A 25,243-nucleotide genomic window follows, 5' to 3' on the forward strand; every position below is an offset into this window, starting at 1 on the left:
AAAAGAAAGTTTCCAATAACTCCAGTATTGTATTAGATTTGCAATAGACAATTAATCTTCCACTTTTATTTCAGCGCGATTCGAAAGGAAATAAGATTTCCGGTATTCCCAAACCGAAAAATATGAATTCCCGCAATAATAATTAAATACTCGGTAATTCTCAGAAATGGGGTGGGTGAATCACTCATACGAGCCTGAAGGAGTGAGAGAGACAGCTGCGAAATCCACTACGCTTGAGGAATACAGCACCAAAAATCCACGGACGGATAAATCGCAAAAACAGAAAAATCGCAGAGTCGATTTTCGCAAATCAAACTCTTTCGGATGCGTAAAACCCAAACGGACTATATTCCTAAAATTTCCTAATTACCGAATCGTTGTAACCGGGAACCGGAAGTTCGATGAAATCGTAAACGACAAAGCCCACGCGTTGCTCAGGAATTCCACGTGGCGTGTGCGGAACGGGGGAATCGGTACGGGAGAAAATTCAACGACTCAACTCGGTGACGGATAGATCATGACTCCCAACTCCCTGATCGACTTATTACGATCGAAAAAGGGCCCGCGAGGACACCCCTACTTTTACGAGGACCTCACGAAATTGATCGAATTTTAGACTCGGATTTATTGCGTCCCCTCACATTCTTGAGAGGCTTAGCAAAAATCGATATTTTCCCGAAACTGTGAATTCCCGAGGATTAGTAAGTTTTTGAACGTTTTTAATTACCGAAGCATTTTGCATTCAACGGATAGTCGTGTCTTTCATTACGAAGAGGGTTTTGGGTGCTTCCAGCGGGTAGATTCTCCGAGTTTTTCTAGGATTAAACAAACGAAAATATTTAATGTTATTTCGAAAATCTCCAAAAAAATCTCAAAAACAGCCTTGTGATTCACCGCAAACAAGGCTGTTCTGCTCCGTGGGACCTTCCACCAAAAACAGAAACAGAAGCAATTAACCCTATTAAATGCCCTAATTTGGAGCGCCGATATTTCAACCGGACGTTTTTATTCCCCGCGAGATTAACAAAAGGTGAAATCCCGTGAAAGTCATCGGATGGCTCAATATTTGGCCCTTCGTCACGAAAGTCCCCTGGGTCCTCAAAAACCGCGTAATTACTGAACGGAAAACGCTAAAAACGACAAAAATCTGGACACACAGCGGTGTGGAAAATTAAACAAAATAAAACCCACGGTTTTAGCCGCCCCGGGGTGGAATTGTAACAAACAAAATATTACTACATTCTCTCTCTCTCCATCTATTCACGAATCCCTCGGAGTTTCCAGACGTCGCGGGGTATTGCTGTCCTTATCCAGGTAACGTCAGGACGCACATCCTCAAATGTCCGTTCCAAATAATATACAAAGATCCTGCTATCTATCAAAATGAAAAAATTGTTAATTTTCAAATCTGCGGTTTAAATCCCCTGACATTAAGAATCTCCGTGTCCGCGCGCAGATGTCAATGTACCACGTTAACCGTAGTGCACTCGAGCTATCAATTTAATATCACTCGAGATGTTGATCTATCACTGTCTAGATTTTGACAAATATTCGATGCCGGTTGAATTCCGTGTTTGAATTTGAGAAGGCACATAGTTACTGAAAAAGGATGAAGTCATTGGTGGAATGAAGGATGACTGAATTGTATTATTAAACGGTTTTATAAATACCACGAACACATCACACTTAAATTTGACCAGAGTCAATTACTTTTAATTTATTGTACACCAATCACTGATAAGTAAACAAAGTCTGCTTAATTTATTTTGTATATCCCAACTGACAAGTAGGCAAGAATACACACTAACACTTTGTAATTTTCAAGAATGGGGATATTTGTATCGTCTTTCAACTCGGATGAGGATCACAAAAAAAGTGCGGTCTTTCACGAGGTTTCCAGAGGAACTGATCTTCGCTATCCTTTTTGGTAAGATTTTTGAAAAACAGAGAGAGGTTTTCTTCTTTGAATCCACAAATTGGTCGAGAATTTCATCCTTGGCTGTGTTTGGAGCGGGATCTGGTTCGGGGAATAATTTTAAGAGATGGGCGAGATGAGAGTGAATACGGGAGGATGCTTGAGCGGGTCAAAAAAATCACTGCACGTGCCGATCCCCACAAAGAGTCACTTGTTATTATTAAACAAATAACGTGGAATACACGTCACTGATAGCAACTATGGTCGCTAGAACAAAGCGATAAAACACTATTTTGAGCGCGATACAATTACTAATTAACGCCGGTCAAGATCTATCGGGTGAGCAGAACCAAGAGAAGACCTAGAAAACTTGCACACGAGCTATCTGAAGTGTTATCGCACAAGGATCCGGAAGTCGACTGGGGGCGGGTCATTGGTTAAGGGGTTATTCTCATGTGAGCACTTCAAAAAATCGTTTTTTTTTTTTTTTTGATATTTTGACAGTAAAACCTATTGAAAACATGCTGAGAAAAATTCAGACCGAAATTCATAGTATTTGATAAGTTACAGCTCATAGTCGCCGACGTGTCGTAAGCGATTGTCTACCAGGCTTTCAACTTTAAACGCGTTTTTCTCGAATCATCATTTTCTGAAACGGTCAAGGTCCTACAAGAAAAAGTATTCAACCGATTGCTTTAAAATTTACATATGTTCTTCTACTCATTTATAGTTATCGTCCCTACCACAATTGTTTATTTTCGACAATATCTTCATATTTTTTTTAAACGATTTGTAACGAAAAAGAAGGAGATTTTCGTGATTTTTTTTTTGAAGTTCGATATTTTTTTTGTTTTTAATGAAATTGATTATATTTGGTAGGGACGATAGCCACAGATCTACTGAATAATAATCCATTCGATTTTTTTATGTCAGACAACATGAACAGCCGCTATCACCTTGACCAGTGAACTACCTTTTTTTGTTGGGGACTACTTTGACTTAAAAAAAATATATGTTAAAAATGTAAAAAACGAAATAAAAATTTTTTCGTATATTTCAAAATACAAATAAAAATATATTGAAAAATCAACATGATTGAAGTTTGTTGTCGCATAAAAAAAAAATTCCGAAAAAGTGGTAAAATATAGGCGTTCACATGAGAATAACCCCTTAAGAGACCGCAGGTGCCCCAATCTCAGGGACACCAGACCCATCTAGAAAAATCTGGAAGGAGTGTTGCCAATCAGGCGTGTGGCGCCTACCGGGTCATGGGTGAAAAGGCCACTAATTATCCGAGTGAGTCGGTCATGTGGAGAGACCAGGACTAGTGTGTGTATGAATGTAGAGAGTACTCGTAGGAGTGTAAGAAAACTCCGGTTAAAAACCGAATAGGCTGACAAAGCCAATGCCCTTTAGTTAGGTCCCACCCTTTCGGAAATGGGAATTTTCCATTTCCTAATTTTGAATTATGGCCCCCTTTTTTATGTCATGTGCTTAGCAACAAATTGAGTGGAGCGCATGCAGAGATTCCTCGGAGGTGACCCTTGTTTTTGTCACCATATGTTCCTTCCCGAATTGACAAACTGAGCAATAAACTGATTTCGGGAATCCCCTTCAAATCTTGCCTGGGGCTCGAGAATTTTCAAACCCTTTTGAATACCCAAGGGCTGACAATTCCAAGATTTATGTGAGGGCGATTTTTCCCCAAAAATTCCCAGTAAAGTTTGAAATATTTATTTTATTGCTTCAACGTGCTCTTCCTTTAATTTCGCAAATCGAACTTCTTCGGCAGAAATTTGTGATGGAAGATTCCTCCTCCCTCTGCCTTTCGTCCTTCTATTTTCTGTTGCTCTAATGATTATGAATATCCCAAAAAATTAAAATTCATTTTCCAAGTCTCCTTCTTTGCGTTAACGATGAATCAGTCCACACTGCAGAATACTTTTAAAAACAATTTATATCAAATAAATAATTGGATGTAGACGGGTGAAATTTAGTTATTTATGCTCTACAAACGATTTCCTGTTCACTGGTAAAAACGATTCCAATTTACTACAGAGAATTAGTGGAGTGAGGGGCTATCTTGCGCTCATCCACTTGTTCACTTAACTAAAAAGTAACGCAGGAACTTCAAACATTTTTAATTGTATTACAATAATATTCAAAGGACCTCCTGCCGAGCTAAGTGGAGCAACTAGTTAATTTTTAAATATGCGGTCTTAGCCATGTAGCACCGGCTAAATCGCTGATGTGGAAAATAGCCTTTCGCAATATTCCCCAATCCGAATGCTTGTGGTCAATTTGCAAGAGCCATGTGAAAATAATTTAAACTATCGATGAATTTATTATCCCCAAAATCCATCGAGATAATGTTTGTTCCGGTAATTATTGCCCCAATTTCGCTCTTAATTCACCGCAGAACATGTCGCAAATTTAATTAAGAATCATAATCTTTCGCGTGATGAGCAATACAAACTACTTTTTCATACATCTTACCCATCGACGTGATGTAATCGACAAATCATTTTCTCGATGTTTACAAACTCGACATGGATTTTTGTGATTATCGTTCACGTCACAATATCATCGTCGTTCATGTCTGTACAGCGGTTACATACAGTATGGGCAACGCAAAGGTTTGGAAAATATATGTTGACGTCAGTAGTTCCTTGCAACAGCTCATCCTGTCTGGTCTTAAGGGGTTATTCTCATGTGAACGCCTATATTTTACCACTTTTTCGGAATTTTTTTTTATGTGACAACAAACTTCAATCATGTTGATTTTTCAATATATTTTTTATTGTATTTTGAAATATACGAAAAAATTTTTTTTTTTCGTTTTTTACATTTTTAACATATATTTTTTGTAAGTCAAAGTAGTCCCCAACAAAAAAAGGTAGTTCACTGGTCAAGGTGATAGCGGCTGTTCATGTTGTCTGACATAAAAAAATCGAATGGATTATTATTCAGTAGATCTGTGGCTATCGTCCCTACCAAATAAAATCAATTTCATTAAAAACAAAAAAAAATATCGAACTTCAAAAAAAAAATCACGAAAATCTCCTTCTTTTTCGTTACAAATCGTTTAAAAAAAATATGAAGATATTGTCGAAAATAAACAATTGTGGTAGGGACGATAACTATAAATGAGTAGAAGAACATATGTAAATTTTAAAGCAATCGGTTGAATACTTTTTCTTGTAGGACCTTGACCGTTTCAGAAAATGATGATTCGAGAAAAACGCGTTTAAAGTTGAAAGCCTGGTAGACAATCGCTTACGACACGTCGGCGACTATGAGCTGTAACTTATCAAATACTATGAATTTCGGTCTGAATTTTTCACAGCATGTTTTCAATAGGTTTTACTGTCAAAATATTAAAAAAAAATCGATTTTTTGAAATGCTCACATGAGAATAACCCCTTAAAATAATAGAAAACAAACGCCGCACGTTTCAAAGTCAACTTTTTCGTCCTCTTCAAGGTAGGTATATAGCACAGATGAGAAATATCTTCATCTTTCTGGCATACATTGCAATAATATTTATGACACACATGATTCTGAGTTTTACCATGATCGATTTTCCTATTACATTGTTTACACAATTTTATGGGCCCACATACGGTTGGACTATTTCCACAGAAAGACCCTGCTCTTATGTTGTTTGAATCATCATTGACCGTGAAACTCTCGATTACAACCGTCACACACTATTTTATCAACAATGGTAGAGTCACACGCAGGATTATTCAAGCACCTGCTGCAAGTTTTATCACAAACATGTCTTTACGTAGTGTAAGGTTTGTTGCAATGTTCGCAATAATATTTCACGCCAAAGAAAGAAGGTAAATTTTGGAGTGGCTCATAGTGTTGATATTCTAGATAATAGACAATCGGTACGGCATATCGGACGGATATCGTTCTGTTAAGCAGTTCAGGTGTATCATCGTAAAGTGCAGGGTGATGTTTTCCATTTCTCTTGAGGGAATAAACCTTGATAATCCATCCTCCTTCACCCAAGTATAGTTGATATCGAGCGACTTCCTGTAGACCACAACTCTCATCAGGAGCAATGACTCTTGTCATTCGCGTTAGCCTTTTGACCTCCTCACGCTCCATTCTACCCTTGCATTGCCATATGGCTTGCCATATACTGTATGTGTTATCGTTATTCGCTCTAGTTTTCAATTTTTTGGTATGTGCTTTGGCCACAACAAGTGATAGGACTAGACACAAACCATCCTTATTCGAAATATGAAGAATGCATTTCCCACTCAACCCTCTTTTCATGTCGTTTTCAAGATAACCTTGACCTACCGGGGCTTCGGCCACATGAAGTATGATCCAAATGTGTTGGCACAGCCGAAATCGTTGGCACTCTGCGCTATAGAGCTCACAAGATCCCATAAATCTTGAAACTCATGGCCGTTGATCGCACGTGGACTTATCCAGGCACTGTCCCTTTGCATATTTGCAAAATTGAACGTAAGACACATACGATTCATACCGCGGCCTCCAGCCTCAATAATTTTATTATACCCATCGCGAAAAGCTTATTCAACCCAGTCAGCAGGGTTACGTCCTTTAGGTAAAGGGTTGATTGCAAACTCTATCACATGTGTGTCGAGTTTGAAACGTGGAAATCTCTCGCGCGATCGGCGTATGGCCATTAAGGCTGACGGTAGAGCTTCAATCTCTTCATCGCGGTCATTTTGTTCATCTGAAATTGTGTCAATTGTTTTTTCAATGAAAAAAATATGTCTGTAAAATTTTCTATCTCATAGAATTAGAGACTAACCATTCGGTTGATCTAGTAACACTAGATTAAACTCTTCAACAACTTCCAAGGCCTTAGGGTCACTCATCACATTTTTGTCACCACCATATTGAATATCAAAGAACTCAGAATAGAAATTTTCGAATAAATCTCTATCAGAATTATTTTTAATGGAAAAATTACCGAAGAACTCAAGATCGAAATTATGTATCGAATCGAAATGGTCCTCTGGAGGTGCGGTATTTCTTTCAGAGGGACCACTGGGCCCGACACTCCGAACGGTTATTAGGCCTCTGCAGCTAGATGAGAAAATTTGGGCTATATTGGGAGCGTCAGGGGGTTTTCTATTATCACCACAGGAGAACTACTGCAGATCATCTTTTTACCTGTCCCAACAACAACCAGTAGACCCACTCAGCACCCACAACGCAAGTGCATTAGCCACTGCCCCTCTACCAATTCCAAATCCATCATATTTGGTTGATATCATAAAATTGTACAAAATGATGAGGTTTTGAAAATAATTAATGAGAAGGCAATATGGACACAATTTATTGCAATGATTTGCGGTCTCACGGGTTGTGGAAAAACATTTTTTGTTAAAAGGTTTTTAAAAGAAATTAAACAAATGTCATGTCTATGTCTCAAAATTGCTTCCACCAAGGAAAATATCGGAGAGACAATTCACTGAATACAAATTACATCGTCCTATTTAAAAATCCCTGGAATTGTGCGAAGATTGTTCATTTGGCTTGCCAAATATATCCAAAGGATCCAAAATTTCTGCAAGAAGCCTATTTTGATGCAACGTTAGTGGTTCATGGCTATTTGTTGCTAGATTCGCAACAATCGACTCCCGAAAACTGTTGGTTTTTCACCAATGTATTTCGGAGTGATTCCTGTCGGTATGTTTATATTCCGCGAAAGGATTACGATGTTAAAGAAGCAGAAGCATCACGCAGTGTGCCAGTCATTCATCTGTGATGTCAACGAGAAGTCGTTCTAAATATGGCACTATTCGCAAGTCGCTTGAAGAAAAGACTAGCGCCTTATTACATGCTCTCATTCACGCACTACCCAGGCTACGAAGAGTAATAATACAACACTCAAATGAAGATTTAATTCGTTGCATTCGCGAGTGTGCTTTAAATTTGCTACACGGGAATATTCCTTTGAAAACATGAAAAACTTTTGAGAAAGCTTGCAGATGAAAAACGAAGTTTAAGTGACAAGAAAACCATCATGAATCAGAAAAGTGGGTCACTCTTACCAATGCTATTGGGTCCTCTGATAACCACACTTATCTCAGCTGTTAAATAAGAATGGAGCCTCCACGTAAATTGGTTCTTGTACCAGAGGACAGTGTGGAACGCCTAAAGGAAAATTCTTCAAATGTGCATGCTCGCCATCCTTTAACTGAATTGGTTCAAATACCTAAGTGAAGTAGTTTAAATACATAACTATTGGACATTTTAAATTCGAAAAATCCTAGAGATGAGCATGAAAAATGGAAATTGCATAATGACGTTCTGAGACGATATTTATTTTACACTGAGCAAAGTAAAATATTAACGCCATTGACACTGGTAACAGACTCGAATAGAATTCAAAAGGACAGGTGACGTTGGAACAACAATCATTAGGTAGTGTGAATATTGTGGATCTCCTATAAGATGTTGTCAGAGCACAGAAAACATATTCAGCTGAGGGATGGGAACTTTCCGTGGTTTGTGTCTAAAGTCTGATCACCCCTCGGGAGTTTCGGCGCAATCCCAAGTTTCATCAGCCCCCGTCAGCATTGCCAGACATTGGGCATCGGAATTTTCAGAGTAAATTTCCGCGTCTTCATTATACAGTAACGAACATTGATGATGTACGAGAGGCCGATGTAGTTGAATAGAGATCATTAAAAGCATATAATGGTGGAATTCCATATTTACTTGTAGTTGTTGATGTTTTAAGCAAGTTTAAGCACACAGTCGAACATATAAGTGTAGGATCGTGTACAAAACTGTGTGTGTGTGTGCGCGTGTGTGTGTGGGGGGGGGGGGGTGGCGTAGCGGGGAAAACTCAAAACCAAAAAAGGGTGTTTGAGGACGGTGAGCCCAGAAAAGTAATAAACGTGTAGACGTAGAAACAAATTCCGCTGATTCATTTTGCCCCATAGGAATAAATATCAGATGCAATCACGGCGACATGATTCCATGCGAGTATGGTTCTCTGAACGTAACACTTCATTTCAAGATGATTGAGTGACTAAAAAAAATGAGTCCCTAGATTGCATATTACGCAAGCAAAGCTGATGGGGGGTTAGTGGATAAATAAAATAATTTTGGAAAGGTATACATTGGAAGCCCTTACAACAGAGGTCATGGAATTGGAGCTTTGCTTGGGGGCCTTTTTCGACGCATTCTGCCCTTCCTGGGCAGCACAACCCAAGCTGTCGGCAAAGAAGCCCTCAATGCGGGTATTAACGTGATTAGGGATGTAGTGACTAATAGCAAAGCTTTAAAGGTGGCGCTGGAAGACCGATTAGCCGAGTCTGGATTGAAATCGAGAAGGAAGGCTCAGGACAAAATTGGGTCCATGATGCGTGGATTCGGATATAAAAGACAGCGTAGACGCCTCGCCTCTCATAAGCTCACCGGCGGTGGATCTGCCAGGACATCCAACACTCGGAAGGATAAAAAGAAAGGAGCCATTGCAGACAAAAAACTACGAAAGTGAAAAAAGTGAGGAACCATAAATCAAAGCAGAAGACTCGTGATTTATACGATATTTTCAACTAATCATCATGTCGTTTCTACATTCGGACTCTTCTGAGTGTGTGACATCGGAACTTGATCTATTTACTATACCACCTACCTACCCAAACAAGTCTTGAAAATTCTTAATTTGTTTATTACAATCCTGTATCGACGCTTTTGGACGATGCCTCAAGTAAATTCATCGTATCAGCTCATGGAGAAGAATACATTGATTTGGCACATGCCTTGAACAAAGTTCGAGCCAGAATCCTGGGACCCGATGGCACTGCTGCTCTGGAGGACTCTGGTGGCCCTGTGAATAATTTTTGACATGCAATGTTTAATCAAGTGGATGTATATTTCAACCATAACGTTGTAACTCCCCCAAAGAATCTGGACGCCTATAGGAGCAGATGCAAAGTCCTCACATCTTGGGATGGCTCTTTGGACTACTGGCTAGCCTGACGTTAAGGATTTACTAAAGGTGCACAAATATTTGATCTGCTGGGACATTCACATTGTGACATTTTTAATCAAGATAAGTTTTTGATGGCCGATGTACAGCTACGTGTTCGTCTTATCCACTAAACGGATGACTATTACCTTATGGACAATAGTACGCAGAATTATAAGGTAAATATAGTAGCAGCCTCGTTGATTGTTCGCTGAGTGAAACTCAACCCTGGAATTTTGATAGCTCACGCTAAAACGCTTGCAACGACAACTGTGAAATATCATTTGACACGGATTAAGGTTAAATCTTTTGTTCTCCATAATTGGATTATGGGAGAGACACCAGACAATGCGATTGTGAGCCAGCAGCCTAAAAGAATCATACTCCGATTTGTTGAAAATGCCAGTTTCAACGAATTGAGAAAGAAGAATCCCCTCAACTTTCAAAAGTTTGGGATGAACTTTTTATGTGTGAATATCGATTGACGGCAAGTACCATGACCCTTATCACCTTCCACCAGCCATTTCCTGTCGAACAAAAACCATTTTTTTGAGAACCCTTAACCAACAGGGCCCTCCAGCGCATCAACGCCCTCTTCAAAGGACATGCCGATAAAGGGAAAAAACCTGCTCAAACACGCCTGGAAAAACGGGCGGAAGGCGAGAATTCTCCAAATAAATTCGCCGATCGTCTCCACTTACTACTTATTGTTTTACCCGTAAAATTACTTTAAAAAGACTGGGGTGGAGCGGAGTAACCGAGCGCTGCCAGGTACTTAGAAGAAAAAATATGTGTATGAAATTTATGCACGACAGAAGTGAAACTTCTTAGCCATAGATTGTTAAAAAATTTTGTCTGAATTTTTTGTGATTACTTTTCCTATCCAAATTTCAACCAATAGAATTGCACCATTTGTTGATATTTTGTATAGCCTACCCCGAATTTCAGCGATTATTTTTCCCATCCAAATCTTGGCCAATAGGATTGCACCATTCGACGTTATTTTATATAGTCAACACGGTATTTCAGCGGAAATTCTTGGAAATTTCACTGGATTATTTTTTTCATCCCAATTTCAACCAATCAAATGGTGGCATTTACCGTCACGTGGTACAAGTAAGAGAGTTTTACTTCGGATATTTTTCGGATATTTCCCTGTTTGTTGCTAAGCAATGAAAATATCCGATAAACAATTTGTACGCGTTTCAAACCCCAAAACTGTCATTACAAAAAATCAAGTTCAAAGACTTTACCTCGACATGAGCAGATTTGGACGGGAATCCTTGGAGATTATTGATCAAAAAATTTTTAAAAATGTTCCTAATAATACAGTGAAGACAAAAGCCACAATTTGGAAATAATTCTCTGCATTTTGTGCAGACAAAAAATATACGCTGGAGAAGCCACGACTACGAGTGAACAACCATACTATATGACGTGAAATGCCACACATTTAATTGTTTGAAATTGGAATGAAAAAAATAATCCAGCCAAATACCCCTCGACCTTCAAAATTAATCGGATATTTCCCTCCAGTTTCCCTGCGTAGCACCGATCGGGATAAGATTCGCAGAAAAACCCTCGCGCTTCGCGCTTGGGTTTTTTAACCTGCGAACCTTATCCCTCTCGTTGCTACGCAACGAAACTCTCGGGAAATATCCGATAATTTTGAAGGTCTTGGGGTATTACTACTGAAATTTTGCATGTTGATATATATAAAAAAAAACAAATGTTGAAGTAACCCTCAATTGTATCTGACAGATTAAATGGCAATTCGTTGAAAATTATGTCTCATGGTGCAATTCTATCGGCCAAGATTTGGATGCAAAAAATAATCCCCCGAATACCACTCGAACTTCGAAATTATCTGATATTTCCCTCAAGGTTCCCTACAAACAAATAAGCTTGTCAAGTTTTCCAGAAAAATCACTCGCGCTTCGCGCTCGTGATTTTTAGACTGGAAAACTTGACACGTTCATTTGTTTGCAACGAACCTATCGGGAAATATCCGATAATTTCGGAGCTCTTGTGGTATTATATGCGATAATTTTTTGAATATTTTGGTAAACAAACGACACTTAACCAAATAAACCTCTTTTCATGTTATGGCACAATTGTCTTGGCCGAAATTTGGATAGGAAAAATAATCCCCTGAATACGACTCGAACTTCAAAATTATAGAATATTTCCCTCTAGGTTCCCTGCATACAAATGAAGTCGTCAAGTTTTTCAGGCTAAAAAATCACGAGTGCGAAGCACGAGTGATTTTTTAGCCTGAAAAACTTGACTCCTTCATTTGTTTGCAACGAATCTATCGGGAAATATTCGATAATTTTGAACCACTTGTGGTATTATATGTGAAAAACTTGACTCCTTCATTTGTTTGCAACGAATCTATCGGGAAATATTCGATAATTTTTAAGCACTTGTGGTATTATATGTGAGCATAATTCGGTTTGTAGTTGTATTTCCAGGTAGGTTTTGAAGGATAACGTAGAAAAAGTCGATAACAATTGACAAAATCGACAAAACTGAAAATATCGCATTTTCTCGCATGCGCTCGAAGTTCTTCTCATGTAAGTTTTTCTCCCCCGGCCGGCCATTATCCCAATTAATGATGATTCTTTTTTCTAGTAGTTCATCATGGCGGTACAACAGGATGCATAATTTTTTTTTCCTCGAATTTGATTCCAATTTTTTTAGCAATCCATCCTAGTATCGTTTATTTGAATTTTTAAGTTCCTTGGCCGATGATTTTTGAAGCTTAAAATGTGATTGCCCAGATACGTTTGAAAGGTCCAATAGGTTTGATGGGCCTTATGAGTTTAGCGGGAGATTAATATAAATGATGAGCTGCGTTCAAGGGACAAACAGACCTCCATGGTCATGTGGGTTCGAGAAATTGAATGGTTTTGATTATCCAGATCGGATAGAAGGATCAGATGAGTATCATTAATCTGATTCATGAAAAAGATCAGATGAGCTTAGAAGATCGAACGAGTTTGATTGGATTTTGTGGTATTATAAGTAGTACACGAGGCAGTGAAACCCATTCCGAGTCATCTGATTCTTTGGTTCCGTCGAATCGATCAGACCCATTTGCATCATTGGACTTATATAATGTGGTAAAACCTATTCCAACATTCAAACTAGAATTTTGAATTTACTGCTTCGGAACCATTCATTCAATGAAACTCATTTTACAGCTCAAAGCTAGCTTACATTTAGAGCTCATTCTACCAATACAACCGATCTGACCGGCTGGATTCATTAAGGCTTCAAAGTTGGCTAATCAATCAAATCCATTTGACCATTTGAATAGCTTGTTTTTTTGTTGTTTGTTCTTGTGAATCGTTTATCTCTTCTATAGGGTGCTTACAAATTGGCTCATATATGAACACAGGACACAGGATTTTTTCTTATTTTCATAGTATTGTTGGTACTCATTCATATTTTGAAACAGTGTTTTTACCTCTAACAGATGGTACATTTGAACTTAAATGGTACAGATTGGCAGGAATTGCTGAAAACACTAAGACAACAATTTGAAACCCAATTTTAATGGAATCCGTTCAATTTTCACCGAGTTATTTAATCATGAATCCATTTATCATTTTTGTTATGCCAATTTTGGAATCATTTGAGTGAAATAGAAATTGAAGGCCACTGTTAAAACAAATACTAGAATAGAAATGATAGAATAGTATATTTCTAACCTAGAGATGCAAAAGAAGGAGTCCTCAACGCCAGCGGCAATTATTTTCTTTTAGATCGCAGGGGTCTATATTCTACTTCTCATGGTTAGAACACAATCTCCCGCGCAGATGTTGGCGCAAAATGAGATGTGAAGTAAATATCACTATGTTGCCACGAACCGGAACCGTATTTTATTATTTAGATGGTATGAGAATGTAAGAAAGAGTATTATTATTGCTCATCAATAGTCATGACATCTCAACTGCACTTACTATTTAATATTTTATTGCAATCTCTACATTATTTTTTGATAACCTTGGGTATTTCTGTTTTTCCATTCGTTTATCATTAATGATGCTCTAAAAGAAGCCTGCTAAAAGAGACTTGCCAAAAAGATGAAGAAAATGATTTTAGAAAGAATCCTTTTAATTGAGGTAAAAAACGAATATTTCCAAACAACTTAGCAATTGAGCGTTGTACTTGAGATATTCGAAGAAGTGAAGCCGTTTCAAACAAGGAAAATATGAGTTCTGATTTTACCAAGAACAGTACATGGCTCTTCATATGCGAATCATGTTTTTAATTTGAATCATGCAGACTTTTTAATCCAGTGAAATTTTTCTTTTTCAAATTTGTATAATTCCATCACTTCATTTTTGAAGTATAATGAAACAAATTTTTATGTAGGTTTATGATCCAATAACAAGAGGCACATTCAGCGGTACCACGTTCACTGTTGATAAATGCGCACGAGGCGTGCGTTATCGTCCTAGTTGAACTTACATATATACCTAAGTGCGAAACAAGTGACTTTCACGTGCGAAACCATGTTCACAATATTCGAGAATCGGCCTTCTGCACGAGAAGGTAACATAAATTAGAAACAAGTACGTTCAGAACGGCATTAATAGGGTTGTTGTAACAATTAGGTGAAGAATCGATCATTGAGTTAGTTAATAAATAAAAAAACTCAGTTATCATATTTTTCTTGTAAATTCAGCATGCATAACACTGATCTGAATGTTCACCGAATCTACACCGAAGTTCTCGCCATGGAATCTTCAACGCTGGTTGGAATTATGTGAAAATCAATACATAAACTCAAACTGTGGTTACAGATTATAACCAGCATACTTATTTGACAGTTACCAACTCCAATTATCAACCTTCATTTATTGTTTTTGTAGGTTGGTAATTATGTTTGACTCTAAGAAAATCATTATTTCAACAATTTATTCATGTACGCGATTTGTGAATACGTGTATGGGATACCGCCTCAACTATTCTATGCAAGTAATCAATGGTATTGCAACGAAGTATAAAGACGTACCAATTCTTGACAAATAACCTTTATTATCCAACATCCTAAGTACCTTAGTTCGTACATATTTTCAAAAAGGCAACACTTACGTGCTCTCAGCTTCTCCCCACGATTTCCCGAATAAATATCCTGATCAGAATTCTCCTATCTACAATTCCCTACATAAACTTTATAACTACATTTTTCCCCACTAATTGCATGCACCTGCCTAAACGTAATGCAGGACAGAACATCCCTTAGAAGATAAGCATTGTCGACCAATAATATATACCCTGTGATATCCAGAGCATCATCACTTCGATCCTGACCACTCTAGAAGATACTTCTCCAGAATATAGTACTCAGTTGTAACGCAGATCGCTTTTGAAAAATTGTAATACTTTCATTAAAATAAAAGAACTTTTAAAAAGTGAATGATTTCAATCGTGGAATACAACACGTGATTCTCTCCAGGAATACCTTAAATGGATTTTTATCTGTACCTGTATATGCTCCTTCATACCTGAATGTCAAAATTTAGAATTTTCGAAATTATATATCTCGGTTTATGATTAATTTTACTGAACTCTTTGGCTGTATTTGATTTCATTTTATTACCATTTGTTGTGATGTTATTATCTGACCACTATGTAACTATGAAATATTGTTGCAAATCTCCTGCAAAATTCTACCATGTGCTAATCGTACATAAATAAATAAATGAGCCAATGAAAAAACGCCTCGAATGGAACAATGTCGCATTGGAGCTAACCCCCATCGCTGGACTCTAAATTATAGTCAATAATTTGTGCGACTGGCAATTGACGTACCTTGTACATCGGTGTACCCCAAAAATCATTGTAGAATATATTTCGTAAGGGTGTATGTGGTCTCAAGTCACGATTATCCTTAATCGCTGATATATCATCGAACACGAAATCACAACTTAGGCTATTCATGTAAACGGCGAAGGCGGCTATCGCCACGAATCCGGCTAATACTCCTCGGGCAGGTAGTCTCATCACGAATTAGATTTCATGACGTACTTATTCACTTCTGTTATTTTCTTTGATGGTTCTTAACATAGCTATTTACTATATCGTACGGTCTTCATTCGGTTCATTAAGTTATTGATTTTTCCTTTGTTTTGTCATTGTCATCAATTATAAGGAACGACTACTGTCATCCTGCAGCTTCGAGGATTTTGGAGATTTTGTATCACAAGCCTCGGTTATTTTTAATATTTTTCAAACTATTGAAGCAGAAGCTTTCCACTAACACGCAGTAGGGGGTCATAGTTATTAGATAGTTGGGCCGATGTAGTTTTTTGCGGTTCTCCAAGGTATGTAATATTCAATTACCGTACTATTGATGACAGACGCGTAAAATTCACTACCACAACTGAACGCATACTATGCCTGGAGCGTATACAGTGTTGCCGAATCCTTTCGTAAATATGACACAGAACTTAAATACCGACCGATAGTCCCTATCACCAGCATTGTTACCGTTACTTTCCAATCTGCTCCTCCGGGGGGCACCGTTTGTACTCGTTCAACTGTACAAATGCTCAACTGTACAGAGAATTTTCAAACGTTGAGAGCACCGGTGTGCAGGGATTCAACTGTCGAGACAAAAAGGTAAGCTGTAGATGTGGCGCTGGGTCCACATGTACAGCCACATTTTTGTCTCGACAGTTGAATCCCTGCACAGTGATGCTTTCACCGTTTGAAAATTTTCTGTACAGTTGATCATTTGTACAGTTGAGAAAGTACTAACGGAGCCCCCCCATTTTCTCCAGCAGTTTCGGGGGTAGGGCCATCTAGAATCACTGTAGGGAACTGAAAAAGAGAATTTCTTTACCTGTTGTGAAAATTACCGATCGGAGACAGGAATGCGAACGTCCTCTATCATAATTTTGTTGTAACATAAAATTTTTATGTTTTATAGATGGCGATAGTAATCCACAAATCATCTTTCAACGTTCTGTCGGGGGGGCTCCGTTTGTACTTTTCCAAATGTACAAATGATGAACAGTAGAGAGAATTTTCGGATGGGTCTAAAATAGGTACATCCGCAAAGAATGGTACAGGAAGTGGCGGCCATTTTCCCCAGAAATTTCGGGGGTAGGGCCATCTAGAATCACTGTAGGGAACTGAAAAAGAGAATTTCTTTACCTGTTGTGAAAATAGCCGATCGGAGAAAGGAATGCGACGTCCTCTATCATAATTTTGTTGTAACATAAAATTTTTATGTTTTATAGATGGCGATAGTAATCCAATAATCATCTTTCGGGGGGGCTCCGTTTGTACTTTTACAAATGTACAAATGATGAACAGTAGAGAGAATTTTCAAACGTTGATAGCACCAGTGTGCTGGGATCCAACTGTCGAGTGTTAATGTGGCTGTACATGTGGACCCAGCGCCACATGTACAGCTTACCTTTTTGTCTCGACAGTTGGATCCCTGCACACCGGTGCTCTCAACGTTTGAAAATTCTCTCTACAGTTCATCATTTGTACACTTGAATAAGTACGAACGGAGCCCCCCCGCTGGGTCCACATGTACAGCCACATTTGTCTGTCCTCGTTCTCCTCCCCCTCCCGCCCTCTCCTTGCTTTCTCAGTCATTTCTTCCCCTCTTTCCTCTCTTCTTCCGTCCTTTCTTGGTGTGGTTTCTCCCTTCTCCTTTTCTGCGCTCTCTTCCCCCTTCCTTCACGTGGCTCACAAGGGTCTTTCTCATTCCGCCCCTCTTTGTCCTTCCTCTCCTTCCCCTCCTCTGTCCATCTGATTCCCCAACAAATTAATCATTTACCATTTAAACTCGCTGTCACAGGCCTTTCAGCTCCATCCAGAAGCACCAGAGAGCAAGTCGCATCGAACCTAATACCCTTGATAAATTCCTTGGGCGTTCAATTAACAATATTATACGCAAATAAAATAAAATCACGTTGAAAAGCTCAAACAGTAAACAATTACTTTTTATAGGGTTCGTAAAAAAATATTCATCAACTTTTCGATGAATGCCCCTATAAATATTTTCCAAACATCCATTCATCAAAAAACCATGGAAATAAATCTGTTATTTCTCTAAAAATCCAGACCTTGATAACTTTCTTGACAGAATCCCAGATGTCCTCCGAGGACTGTTCATAAAAATCCAGAACAGAGTTAAATATCTCAATGGGACTGTTGGAGATCTTAATTAATTTTCCATCGCCGTCAAAAAGTGCAGCCCGGATGCTACCAGTCCCTACATCAACCCCGACAAAGTAATTCATGATGCCTTCCCACTGTCTTCCAGCGTCCAACTATCAATCTCAAGTTCAATACAAGCTGGTGCACGTACTATCTCATGTTTTCCGAGGGATAAAAGTCTCATTTGGCTCTGAAACGTATTACATTTATCGTTAACACTTGCGACCTCTGATAACACGCAGAAATTACAGCATAAGAATTTTTTTTCGAGAGAGATTTTCTCCATTGGGACGATCGGGACAATATGGAACATTGTCAATGGTTGATTCGAAAATGGCATAAATTTCAGGAATTTTTCGAGTGCGAGGCTTTTCATCATCAATTTCGTAATCAAATGGAAGAAAGTAAAGACAAATTCTCAAACATACATTATGATAAAAACTATATAAATATCCAGTTTAAAGTAAATAAAAAAAGAAATCTCGATAAACAACTATCAAAATTTCATTATTTTTGCTTGAAGAATTGACATGCTAAGTATATTTTATTGAATAATCGCTTAGGAGCTAAATAGATTTTTGAGTATCTATCACACGTTACGTCTATTGGAATAAGCAGGTGGAACAAAGATGGTGGGATCTCTAATAGCTATTAATGGACTATCGTTACCATTAATTTGTGAATTTATCGATAAAGTTGGTTATGCCATACCCCAAGGCTAACGTATCCCTTGAATCACTCTGTGAGACCTGGTCAAACTATTTAAGCGAACTCACCTAGCCTTAATCATAGTTAGTCTTCTTTATCATCACCGAAAGCCAGAAAGCTTCGACAATGAAGATCCATTACGGATGGACAATACTTTGTTTCCTCTTGCATTCAGAGTTCTCTAATGCAAAACTTCTACTTGTTCAAGTCCTGGCGTATCACACAGAGTATAAACCAGACAAGAACATGACAAATTTGTTTCCTTTGATGCCTACCATCAACAGTTCTACCATACTGCAGGGATCCATCATGTTGACGCAGGTATGAACAAATTATTGAATATAATGCCCTCCATGTGAAGAATGCTCCTATTGCCATTGCCATTGCCAGATTTTTAGTTGCATAGAGTGGAATAAGGTCGTATTCATGGAAAAAAAAATATTCAGTAAAGATTACGTAGAAGTTCAGAGGGTCTTTTTTATGGAGCCTTCCTAATTCGCATCAGACCATTTCACACGATAACTATACAACTTTTGCGTTACTTTTATTGAACAATATGTCTCCGTGTAACCTAATTTATAAATGTGGAATGTGGAAAAGGTTATGCCCCTAGTTTTCAACCCTAGAGCCGTTAAATGTTGCAGACTTCGACAGTCGATATTTACGCATCCAGATAAACATTCCAAAATCTTCAGTGCAGTCTTTTCTGAATTCCTATTTTGATCATCACCATCATCAAAACAGAAAGTGAAGGGTTTTTTTTTGCAGAAAGGAAGAGTGAATGCCGAGAAATTAGGAGTCTCCTTACGTGAGGCCTATGGGAATTTGTATGGCAATACGAAAATTTATATGTGCCCAGAGCGCACCGAGGAGGCAATTGAAACAGCCTCTCTAATTGCACATGGGCTTGTACCTGAATACGTTCCCAACGAAGATGTCGCCCATGGGAAATTCAAAAGCAACCAATGGTTCGATATAGCTATCCTCCGAATGGATCCGATATACATGGGCTGGTTCCACTGTCAAAACTTTTCTCAATTTTTCGCTCACGATACATTCGAGCGATATGGCGATATGATTACTGAACCCTTAGATTCCCCGTACAGATATCTGTTAAATCATACAGGAAGCAATGTGTTCGGGACCCTTCAAAGTGGAATTCTGTACCGTCATCTGCACGGGAGGGTTCGACTTTTTTCTTAATTTTCATCCCTTTTTATTCAACTAAAAGGAATTCTAAATTTTTCCTGTTTCCGACACGATTCAAACACTACACAAATGTTTCCGGCGAATAGTAATAATAATAATGAATACAATTTCCGTAAAATTGAGTAGCGAAATACCAAAAGGAGATAATTGACTTGTCTCGCAGTCGGGAGATCATTCGTTTTACTACTTCGCTTCTGAATTCATGTTTGATTGAGGAAAAGGCTTCAGTAAAAATTTGGTTAAATTTTTACAAGTTCCATAGACCGATATTTGGATAATAGCCCAACACTTCGCCCAAAAAATAATCGATATTTCGGATTTTGATTATTTTCAAAATACCGCATCATCGTCTACATTCATAATTGACATAAAATACCATTGGATTCTTTTAGGAGAGCGCTGGCATTCCCCTAGAGCCCTGAATGAAGTACGCGTATCACGATGGGCTGTTACAGAAACTCATGATGGAGGAGTATGAGGCTCAGTCGACCTATGACATCCATCCGAATGGAGGTGCCCACAGCGGACTTTTCCTGCGTTTAGTCAACAATTACTTAGATTATTTGGACAATAGGAAACTATTCATTTTTGTTGGTGACGATATCCACATGGTCGGACTTCTCAAAGCTCTAGATGTTTATGACCAACACCATATTCCCGATTACGGTAGATACATTGCATTAGAACTGCGCGGAATCAATAGAAAATTGATTGTCAGGGTTGGTAGATATTTTATGACAATGAGACGAGGCGGATACCATTTTTTTTCGATGATATGACGATTTTATTTTTACATTTAGGTTGTGTATCACAAAGGCACGTCTTCCAGAGAACCACCTGTACCTCGGGTAATTCCTGAATGTTCGGCCACCCCGGACTGTCCATTATTTACATTTGAGAACATTTTTAATGATCGCATGCAGCTAGAGAGCTTTAGTCGACTTGATTGCCGCCGATAGTCCATAGATTCTTTGTCAATTTATGAATCAGTGAACCAATGTGTATTTTGGAAGGAAAAAAAATTGAATCGAAAAAATACCTAAAAAAAAAATCTTATTCTCTTGTTTTCTCATATATTATTTATAAGTGGTTTTGAAGATATACTTGAAAAATCATAATAAATTACATAAGAAGGACACACAAAGAATATACGAGATCTGTCCATGAGAAATCGGAAATTCTTTTCAAGAATCAATTTTATTCATCTTCTTTACGTCAAGAGATTTTATGGAATTTGCAGTTACACGTGGAATACAATACGATAAGATTATTTAAAGTTGTAAACTTCCCCGATGCATAGAATTATTACTTTCTGGAATACTTTAAAAAATAGATGAGGGAAATGATGACTCACGACATATAGATTGGAATTTGATTTTGTCTTTACGGCTGTATGATTTGGCGCTTTTTGATTATGTAATCATTATGAGTCACCTCTTTACAAAATAATAATATTATTTATCAATACTAATAATTAAGAGCCTCCCCTTCTATGTGCCTCTACATTTGTCTTAACGAAAGTTGTTAATTCCGGACCTCGCACAAAATAATACTCGTTCCCTGGAGTTTGCCCTAATACACCTCCGAGCCTTTCTGCAATTATCCACGTATTTCTATTAACACCCTGATGTCACGTCTCCCTCTCACCTCAGAGTGCCGATATCCTAACTAAGAGAAAAACCCCTTTGATTTGCCAATACCCTCAAGGAATTAAATTGAAGGCCTCTGAATATTCAGACCAATACCTATTCGAATAATGATTTTTGTCGCATAACTAAAGATTACGAGTAACATGTAGCAAAGTTGTCGTTATTATGTTGGAATCCGACAAAACAGTTATTATTGGTTCACGAGATAACATGTCATTGATGTTTTCATGCACAACAATCGATTGGAAATGTAAATGTATTTTTCATCATTTCGCCATATCATCTACGTTTTATTAGAAAACGGAAGCGACAAAAATGAGAAATTCCTAAATTTAATAGTCTCATAATACAATGGCGCTTTATCGGTCAGAATTTCTTGTCTACACTATTTAAACCAGTTGCGCTACCATCAGTCCATCAGTTTTCTGTACTTTCCCCGTAAATCAACAAGTTTGTAACGATGAAGCTCGATTACGCATGGACAGTAGTTTTTTTCATCCTACAATTAAAGTTTTCCCATGCAGAACTTTTGCTAACTCAAATTCTTGTACATCACGCAGAGTCTACTCCAAGTCGACTTAGTGTACAAGCTAAGTTTCCTTTCCTATCAAAAATCAATAAGTCCTACATACCAGAAGGATCCAACAGATTGACGAAAGTATGAAGCAATTATTAGTAATTGTGTCTTTGAACTATCGGTTTTATTCTATACCGACGCAGTTTACACTTTTATATTCAAATAACTAATCCAGGGCAAAAGTTTTCTAAACCTCTATTCTACCGAGCAATTTTTTTTTACCATAGTGTTAAGAATTCCTAGTTCACTGGGTGGAGCAAGTCTGTAGTTGATCGAAGTGGAACTTGAAAAAGTTGGTAGAGGTACATAGCAGAGCAAAATGGAACAGGACTCCCATATATTTAGGCCCAGGATAAGAAAACAATGATTAATCCGATCCAAGTTTCTCCCACTTCAAATGATCCCATTTAGAAAAAATAATCCAAAAAATATTTCTTAGTTCCAAGGCAAAACTTCACATGTTCTGTGAATTGGGATTTTTTTTTTGGATGTATAGAGAGGGGAGGTTTATTCTGGGCCTAAATATCGTGTCCCCATGAAATTGAAATTTTAGACCCAACATTGCACTATAAAAATTAGCTTAAACGAAACACCGTGTATGACACCATTTATCAAGGAGGAAATCAAATGCACAAGAAATTAATTTCACTTTTTATTACAGCTTGGGCGAAATAAGGCACGAGAATTAGGGGCATCCCTGCGTGAGGCGTATAAAAATTTAATTGATGCTAAGGAAATTTATTTCCGTCCGGAGAAAACACATGTATCAATTCAATCAGCGATGCAATTAGCACAGGGACTGGTCCCAGATTACGTTCCAACCGATCAAGAGATCGCCAACATGACGTTCAAAAGCAATTCTTGGTTCAATGTAGTTCGATTGGAAGTGGATCCATTATTCGTTGGCTGGCTTAAATGTCAACCTATTTTGTCCAAAGTTGCCGTCCATAATTCCGAATTGGTTGCAGACTGGAACAACTTCACAGAACGCTTTCAGCTATACTTTGAAGAATGCACTGGTAGTAATTTAGTCGGGAACTTTCGAAGCGGATTTTTGTTTCGTCAAATTCGTGCTATGGTTTGAAGCTTTTTCATTAACTACCATCATTTAATTAATTCATATGTAATTCATCATTTCATATTCGCGTTACCTTGGTGATCAGGAAGCCATGCAACTATATGGTTATCATGTTGCTATTATATCATGATTTTTATGGCTGTTGTGTCATTGAATTATCCGGAATGGATAAATTTTTCAAAATTATCAGGGTCAAAAGGGGCAAAATGAAATCTCTCCAATGGTCAATAATTCAGAATCTGCAGAAATATATATATATTGATATAAAAGACCATATTCCAAATGAAAATGCTAGAGGCACCAGGCTCTTGGTGGCACTAGCTGGGGTGGAAATTTCGCCCAGAATAGCTAGCATAGTCGACTTAACCCAAAAACTCACAGCTTGATCATGAATGACACCCTAAAATAAAATATACTAAAATCCTTTTAGGCACAGGTTGGCATTCCCATAGATGACTGCATCAAAGATGTATACCCTGACGGAATATTGAAATTACACGTTTTATACGAATATGATATCCAGTCTGCAACGGATGATTTCATTCGATACAATGGAGGCACCCAGCTTGCCTTTTTCTTACGCAATGTAGATAATTACTTGAATGATGTGGAAATGAGTAGATTATCCATTCTAGTAGGTAACGATATCAATATTGTTGGACTTCTCAGAGCTCTAGATCTTCATTCCGACCCCCATGTTCCTTATTACGGTAGTTATATTGCGTTGGAGTTGCACCACATTGATGAAGAATTTGTTGTTAGGGTTCGTAGTCATTGGAGAAAAATAACATGATTAAGAATCATTATTATCTAGACAATGAGATGCTTTTTTTTTCATTCAGGTCATGTACCAGAATGGCACATTTCCGAAGGAACCACCTGAACAACTGTGGCTGCCATACTGTACCGATGAGTGTCTGCTAGACGAATTCAACACAGTGTACCAAGACCGGATACTACGTGAGAATATGGCAGAACTATCCTGCAGGGCGTATCGCAATAGCACAGGGCAAAACTGATGTCAGTTTTTCCAAATATTTTAGAGCGGATCTGCCAGGTTCGATACGCTTGTATGTTAATTCAGTAAAGGTAAATAAGATAATGACATAAATCAATTCTACGGTAAAATCATGAAAAGATATTAGGCAACTCAAATCTGTACATCGAAGGGTGGTAGAGATTTTGATGTTTGTCTTGTTTGTAAAGTGGAGGAAGATCTACAAAAAATATGATGATATAAATTTGAATAAACTCTTTATATTTGGAGATATTGTTTGTAACCTTTGAAATTAAAAAATCAGTTCATTTAGTGACTACTGGAAATGTTCTATGTTACCCCATTCTCCTGTAATTATTTTAAAAGGTAGTTTCCAATGCAATCAAAAAAGTTTTTTTCTCAGCAAATATGTGTGGACAAACATATGTTGGAAAATTTTTTTATAGTTAATTATAGAGTAAATGATGAGCTGTATTATTTCTGTTGTTTAATGCTTGATTGATGTATTAGTGTGTACTGAAGATATACCCCAGATAGCCAGCGCTCTCGTTGGGAGATTATGAGCAGAGACCATGGGGGAGATCAGCAGGGCCAGTCCTGGGAGATCAACCACGAAATGTCCTAGCGGTAGCGCTGGAACTAATTTTGCAGCCGGATTTGTTGGTAAGGTACCGAACATTACGGCTGCAAAGTCGGAGCAGAGGGAAAAGTCGGTAACGGAGATAGCGTGGGGTGGGGGAATAGAAGGAAATAGGGGAAATTAAACGGCTCGGCAGGCGTTCTGGATACCCGAACGGCGTTGAGGGAAGCGTTTCCCTCATTAGGGGTGGGGGGGATTAATTTTTAGGAATACAGCATCAGTTCTCGGCGACGGCAAACGAGAATTTCCAATAAACCCTCACGATTCAAAAATTCATTTCTCCCGTTCTACTTGAGATG

At 38.1% G+C, this 25,243-nt stretch overlaps 3 protein-coding genes and 1 long non-coding RNA gene across 4 annotated transcripts in view; 2 read left to right on the forward strand and 2 right to left on the reverse strand.

Moving 5' to 3' along the window:
- Positions 1 to 16,311, reverse strand: part of LOC135167675 (protein O-mannosyl-transferase Tmtc3) — a 103,940-nt gene extending 87,629 nt beyond the window's left edge. Inside the window, exon 1 of the mRNA XM_064131127.1 lies at positions 15,720 to 16,311. Within this exon, the coding sequence (XP_063987197.1) occupies positions 15,720 to 15,911 (192 nt within the window). The 5' untranslated portion in view covers positions 15,912 to 16,311. The remainder of the gene's footprint in view (positions 1 to 15,719) is intronic.
- A 1,531-nt stretch (positions 16,312 to 17,842) lies between these two features.
- LOC135172558 (uncharacterized) lies at positions 17,843 to 20,402 on the reverse strand. Its single transcript, XR_010301126.1, has 3 exons — positions 19,708 to 20,402; positions 18,863 to 19,162; positions 17,843 to 18,276 (listed from the first exon to the last, which is right to left on the reverse strand). It is a non-coding gene; the product is annotated as an uncharacterized LOC135172558 (long non-coding RNA).
- LOC135172553 (uncharacterized) lies at positions 18,921 to 20,536 on the forward strand. The gene is made up of 3 exons (XM_064138666.1): positions 18,921 to 19,115; positions 19,563 to 19,762; positions 20,396 to 20,536. Exons 1-3 carry the CDS (start codon positions 18,921 to 18,923, stop codon positions 20,415 to 20,417), a joined length of 417 nt encoding a protein of 138 aa, XP_063994736.1. The 3' UTR covers positions 20,418 to 20,536.
- Positions 20,537 to 22,058: 1,522 nt separating this feature from the next.
- Positions 22,059 to 24,621, forward strand: LOC135172552 (venom acid phosphatase Acph-1-like). The gene is made up of 4 exons (XM_064138650.1): positions 22,059 to 22,310; positions 22,891 to 23,307; positions 23,738 to 24,070; positions 24,150 to 24,621. Exons 1-4 carry the CDS (start codon positions 22,113 to 22,115, stop codon positions 24,324 to 24,326), a joined length of 1,125 nt encoding a protein of 374 aa, XP_063994720.1. The 5' UTR covers positions 22,059 to 22,112; the 3' UTR covers positions 24,327 to 24,621.
- The last annotated feature ends 622 nt before the right edge of the window (positions 24,622 to 25,243 follow it).

Source organism: Diachasmimorpha longicaudata, chromosome 1 (assembly GCF_034640455.1).
Source record: "Diachasmimorpha longicaudata isolate KC_UGA_2023 chromosome 1, iyDiaLong2, whole genome shotgun sequence".
In the NCBI taxonomy this organism is placed as follows: domain Eukaryota; kingdom Metazoa; phylum Arthropoda; class Insecta; order Hymenoptera; family Braconidae; genus Diachasmimorpha; species Diachasmimorpha longicaudata.

Excerpts from the sequence above, each read along its gene's own strand:
- LOC135172553 (XM_064138666.1), top strand. The coding sequence starts at position 18,921 with ATGAAGATCCATTACGGATGGACAATACTTTGTTTCCTCTTGCATTCA. Across the intron at positions 19,116-19,562 it reads GATCCATCATGTTGACGCAG|AAAGGAAGAGTGAATGCCGA; the intron begins GTATGAACAAAT and ends TTTTTTTTGCAG. Across the intron at positions 19,763-20,395 it reads AAATTCAAAAGCAACCAATG|GAGAGCGCTGGCATTCCCCT; the intron begins GTTCGATATAGC and ends GGATTCTTTTAG.
- LOC135172552 (XM_064138650.1), top strand. The coding sequence starts at position 22,113 with ATGAAGCTCGATTACGCATGGACAGTAGTTTTTTTCATCCTACAATTA. Across the intron at positions 22,311-22,890 it reads GATCCAACAGATTGACGAAA|CTTGGGCGAAATAAGGCACG; the intron begins GTATGAAGCAAT and ends TTTTTATTACAG. Across the intron at positions 23,308-23,737 it reads TTCGTCAAATTCGTGCTATG|GCACAGGTTGGCATTCCCAT; the intron begins GTTTGAAGCTTT and ends AAATCCTTTTAG.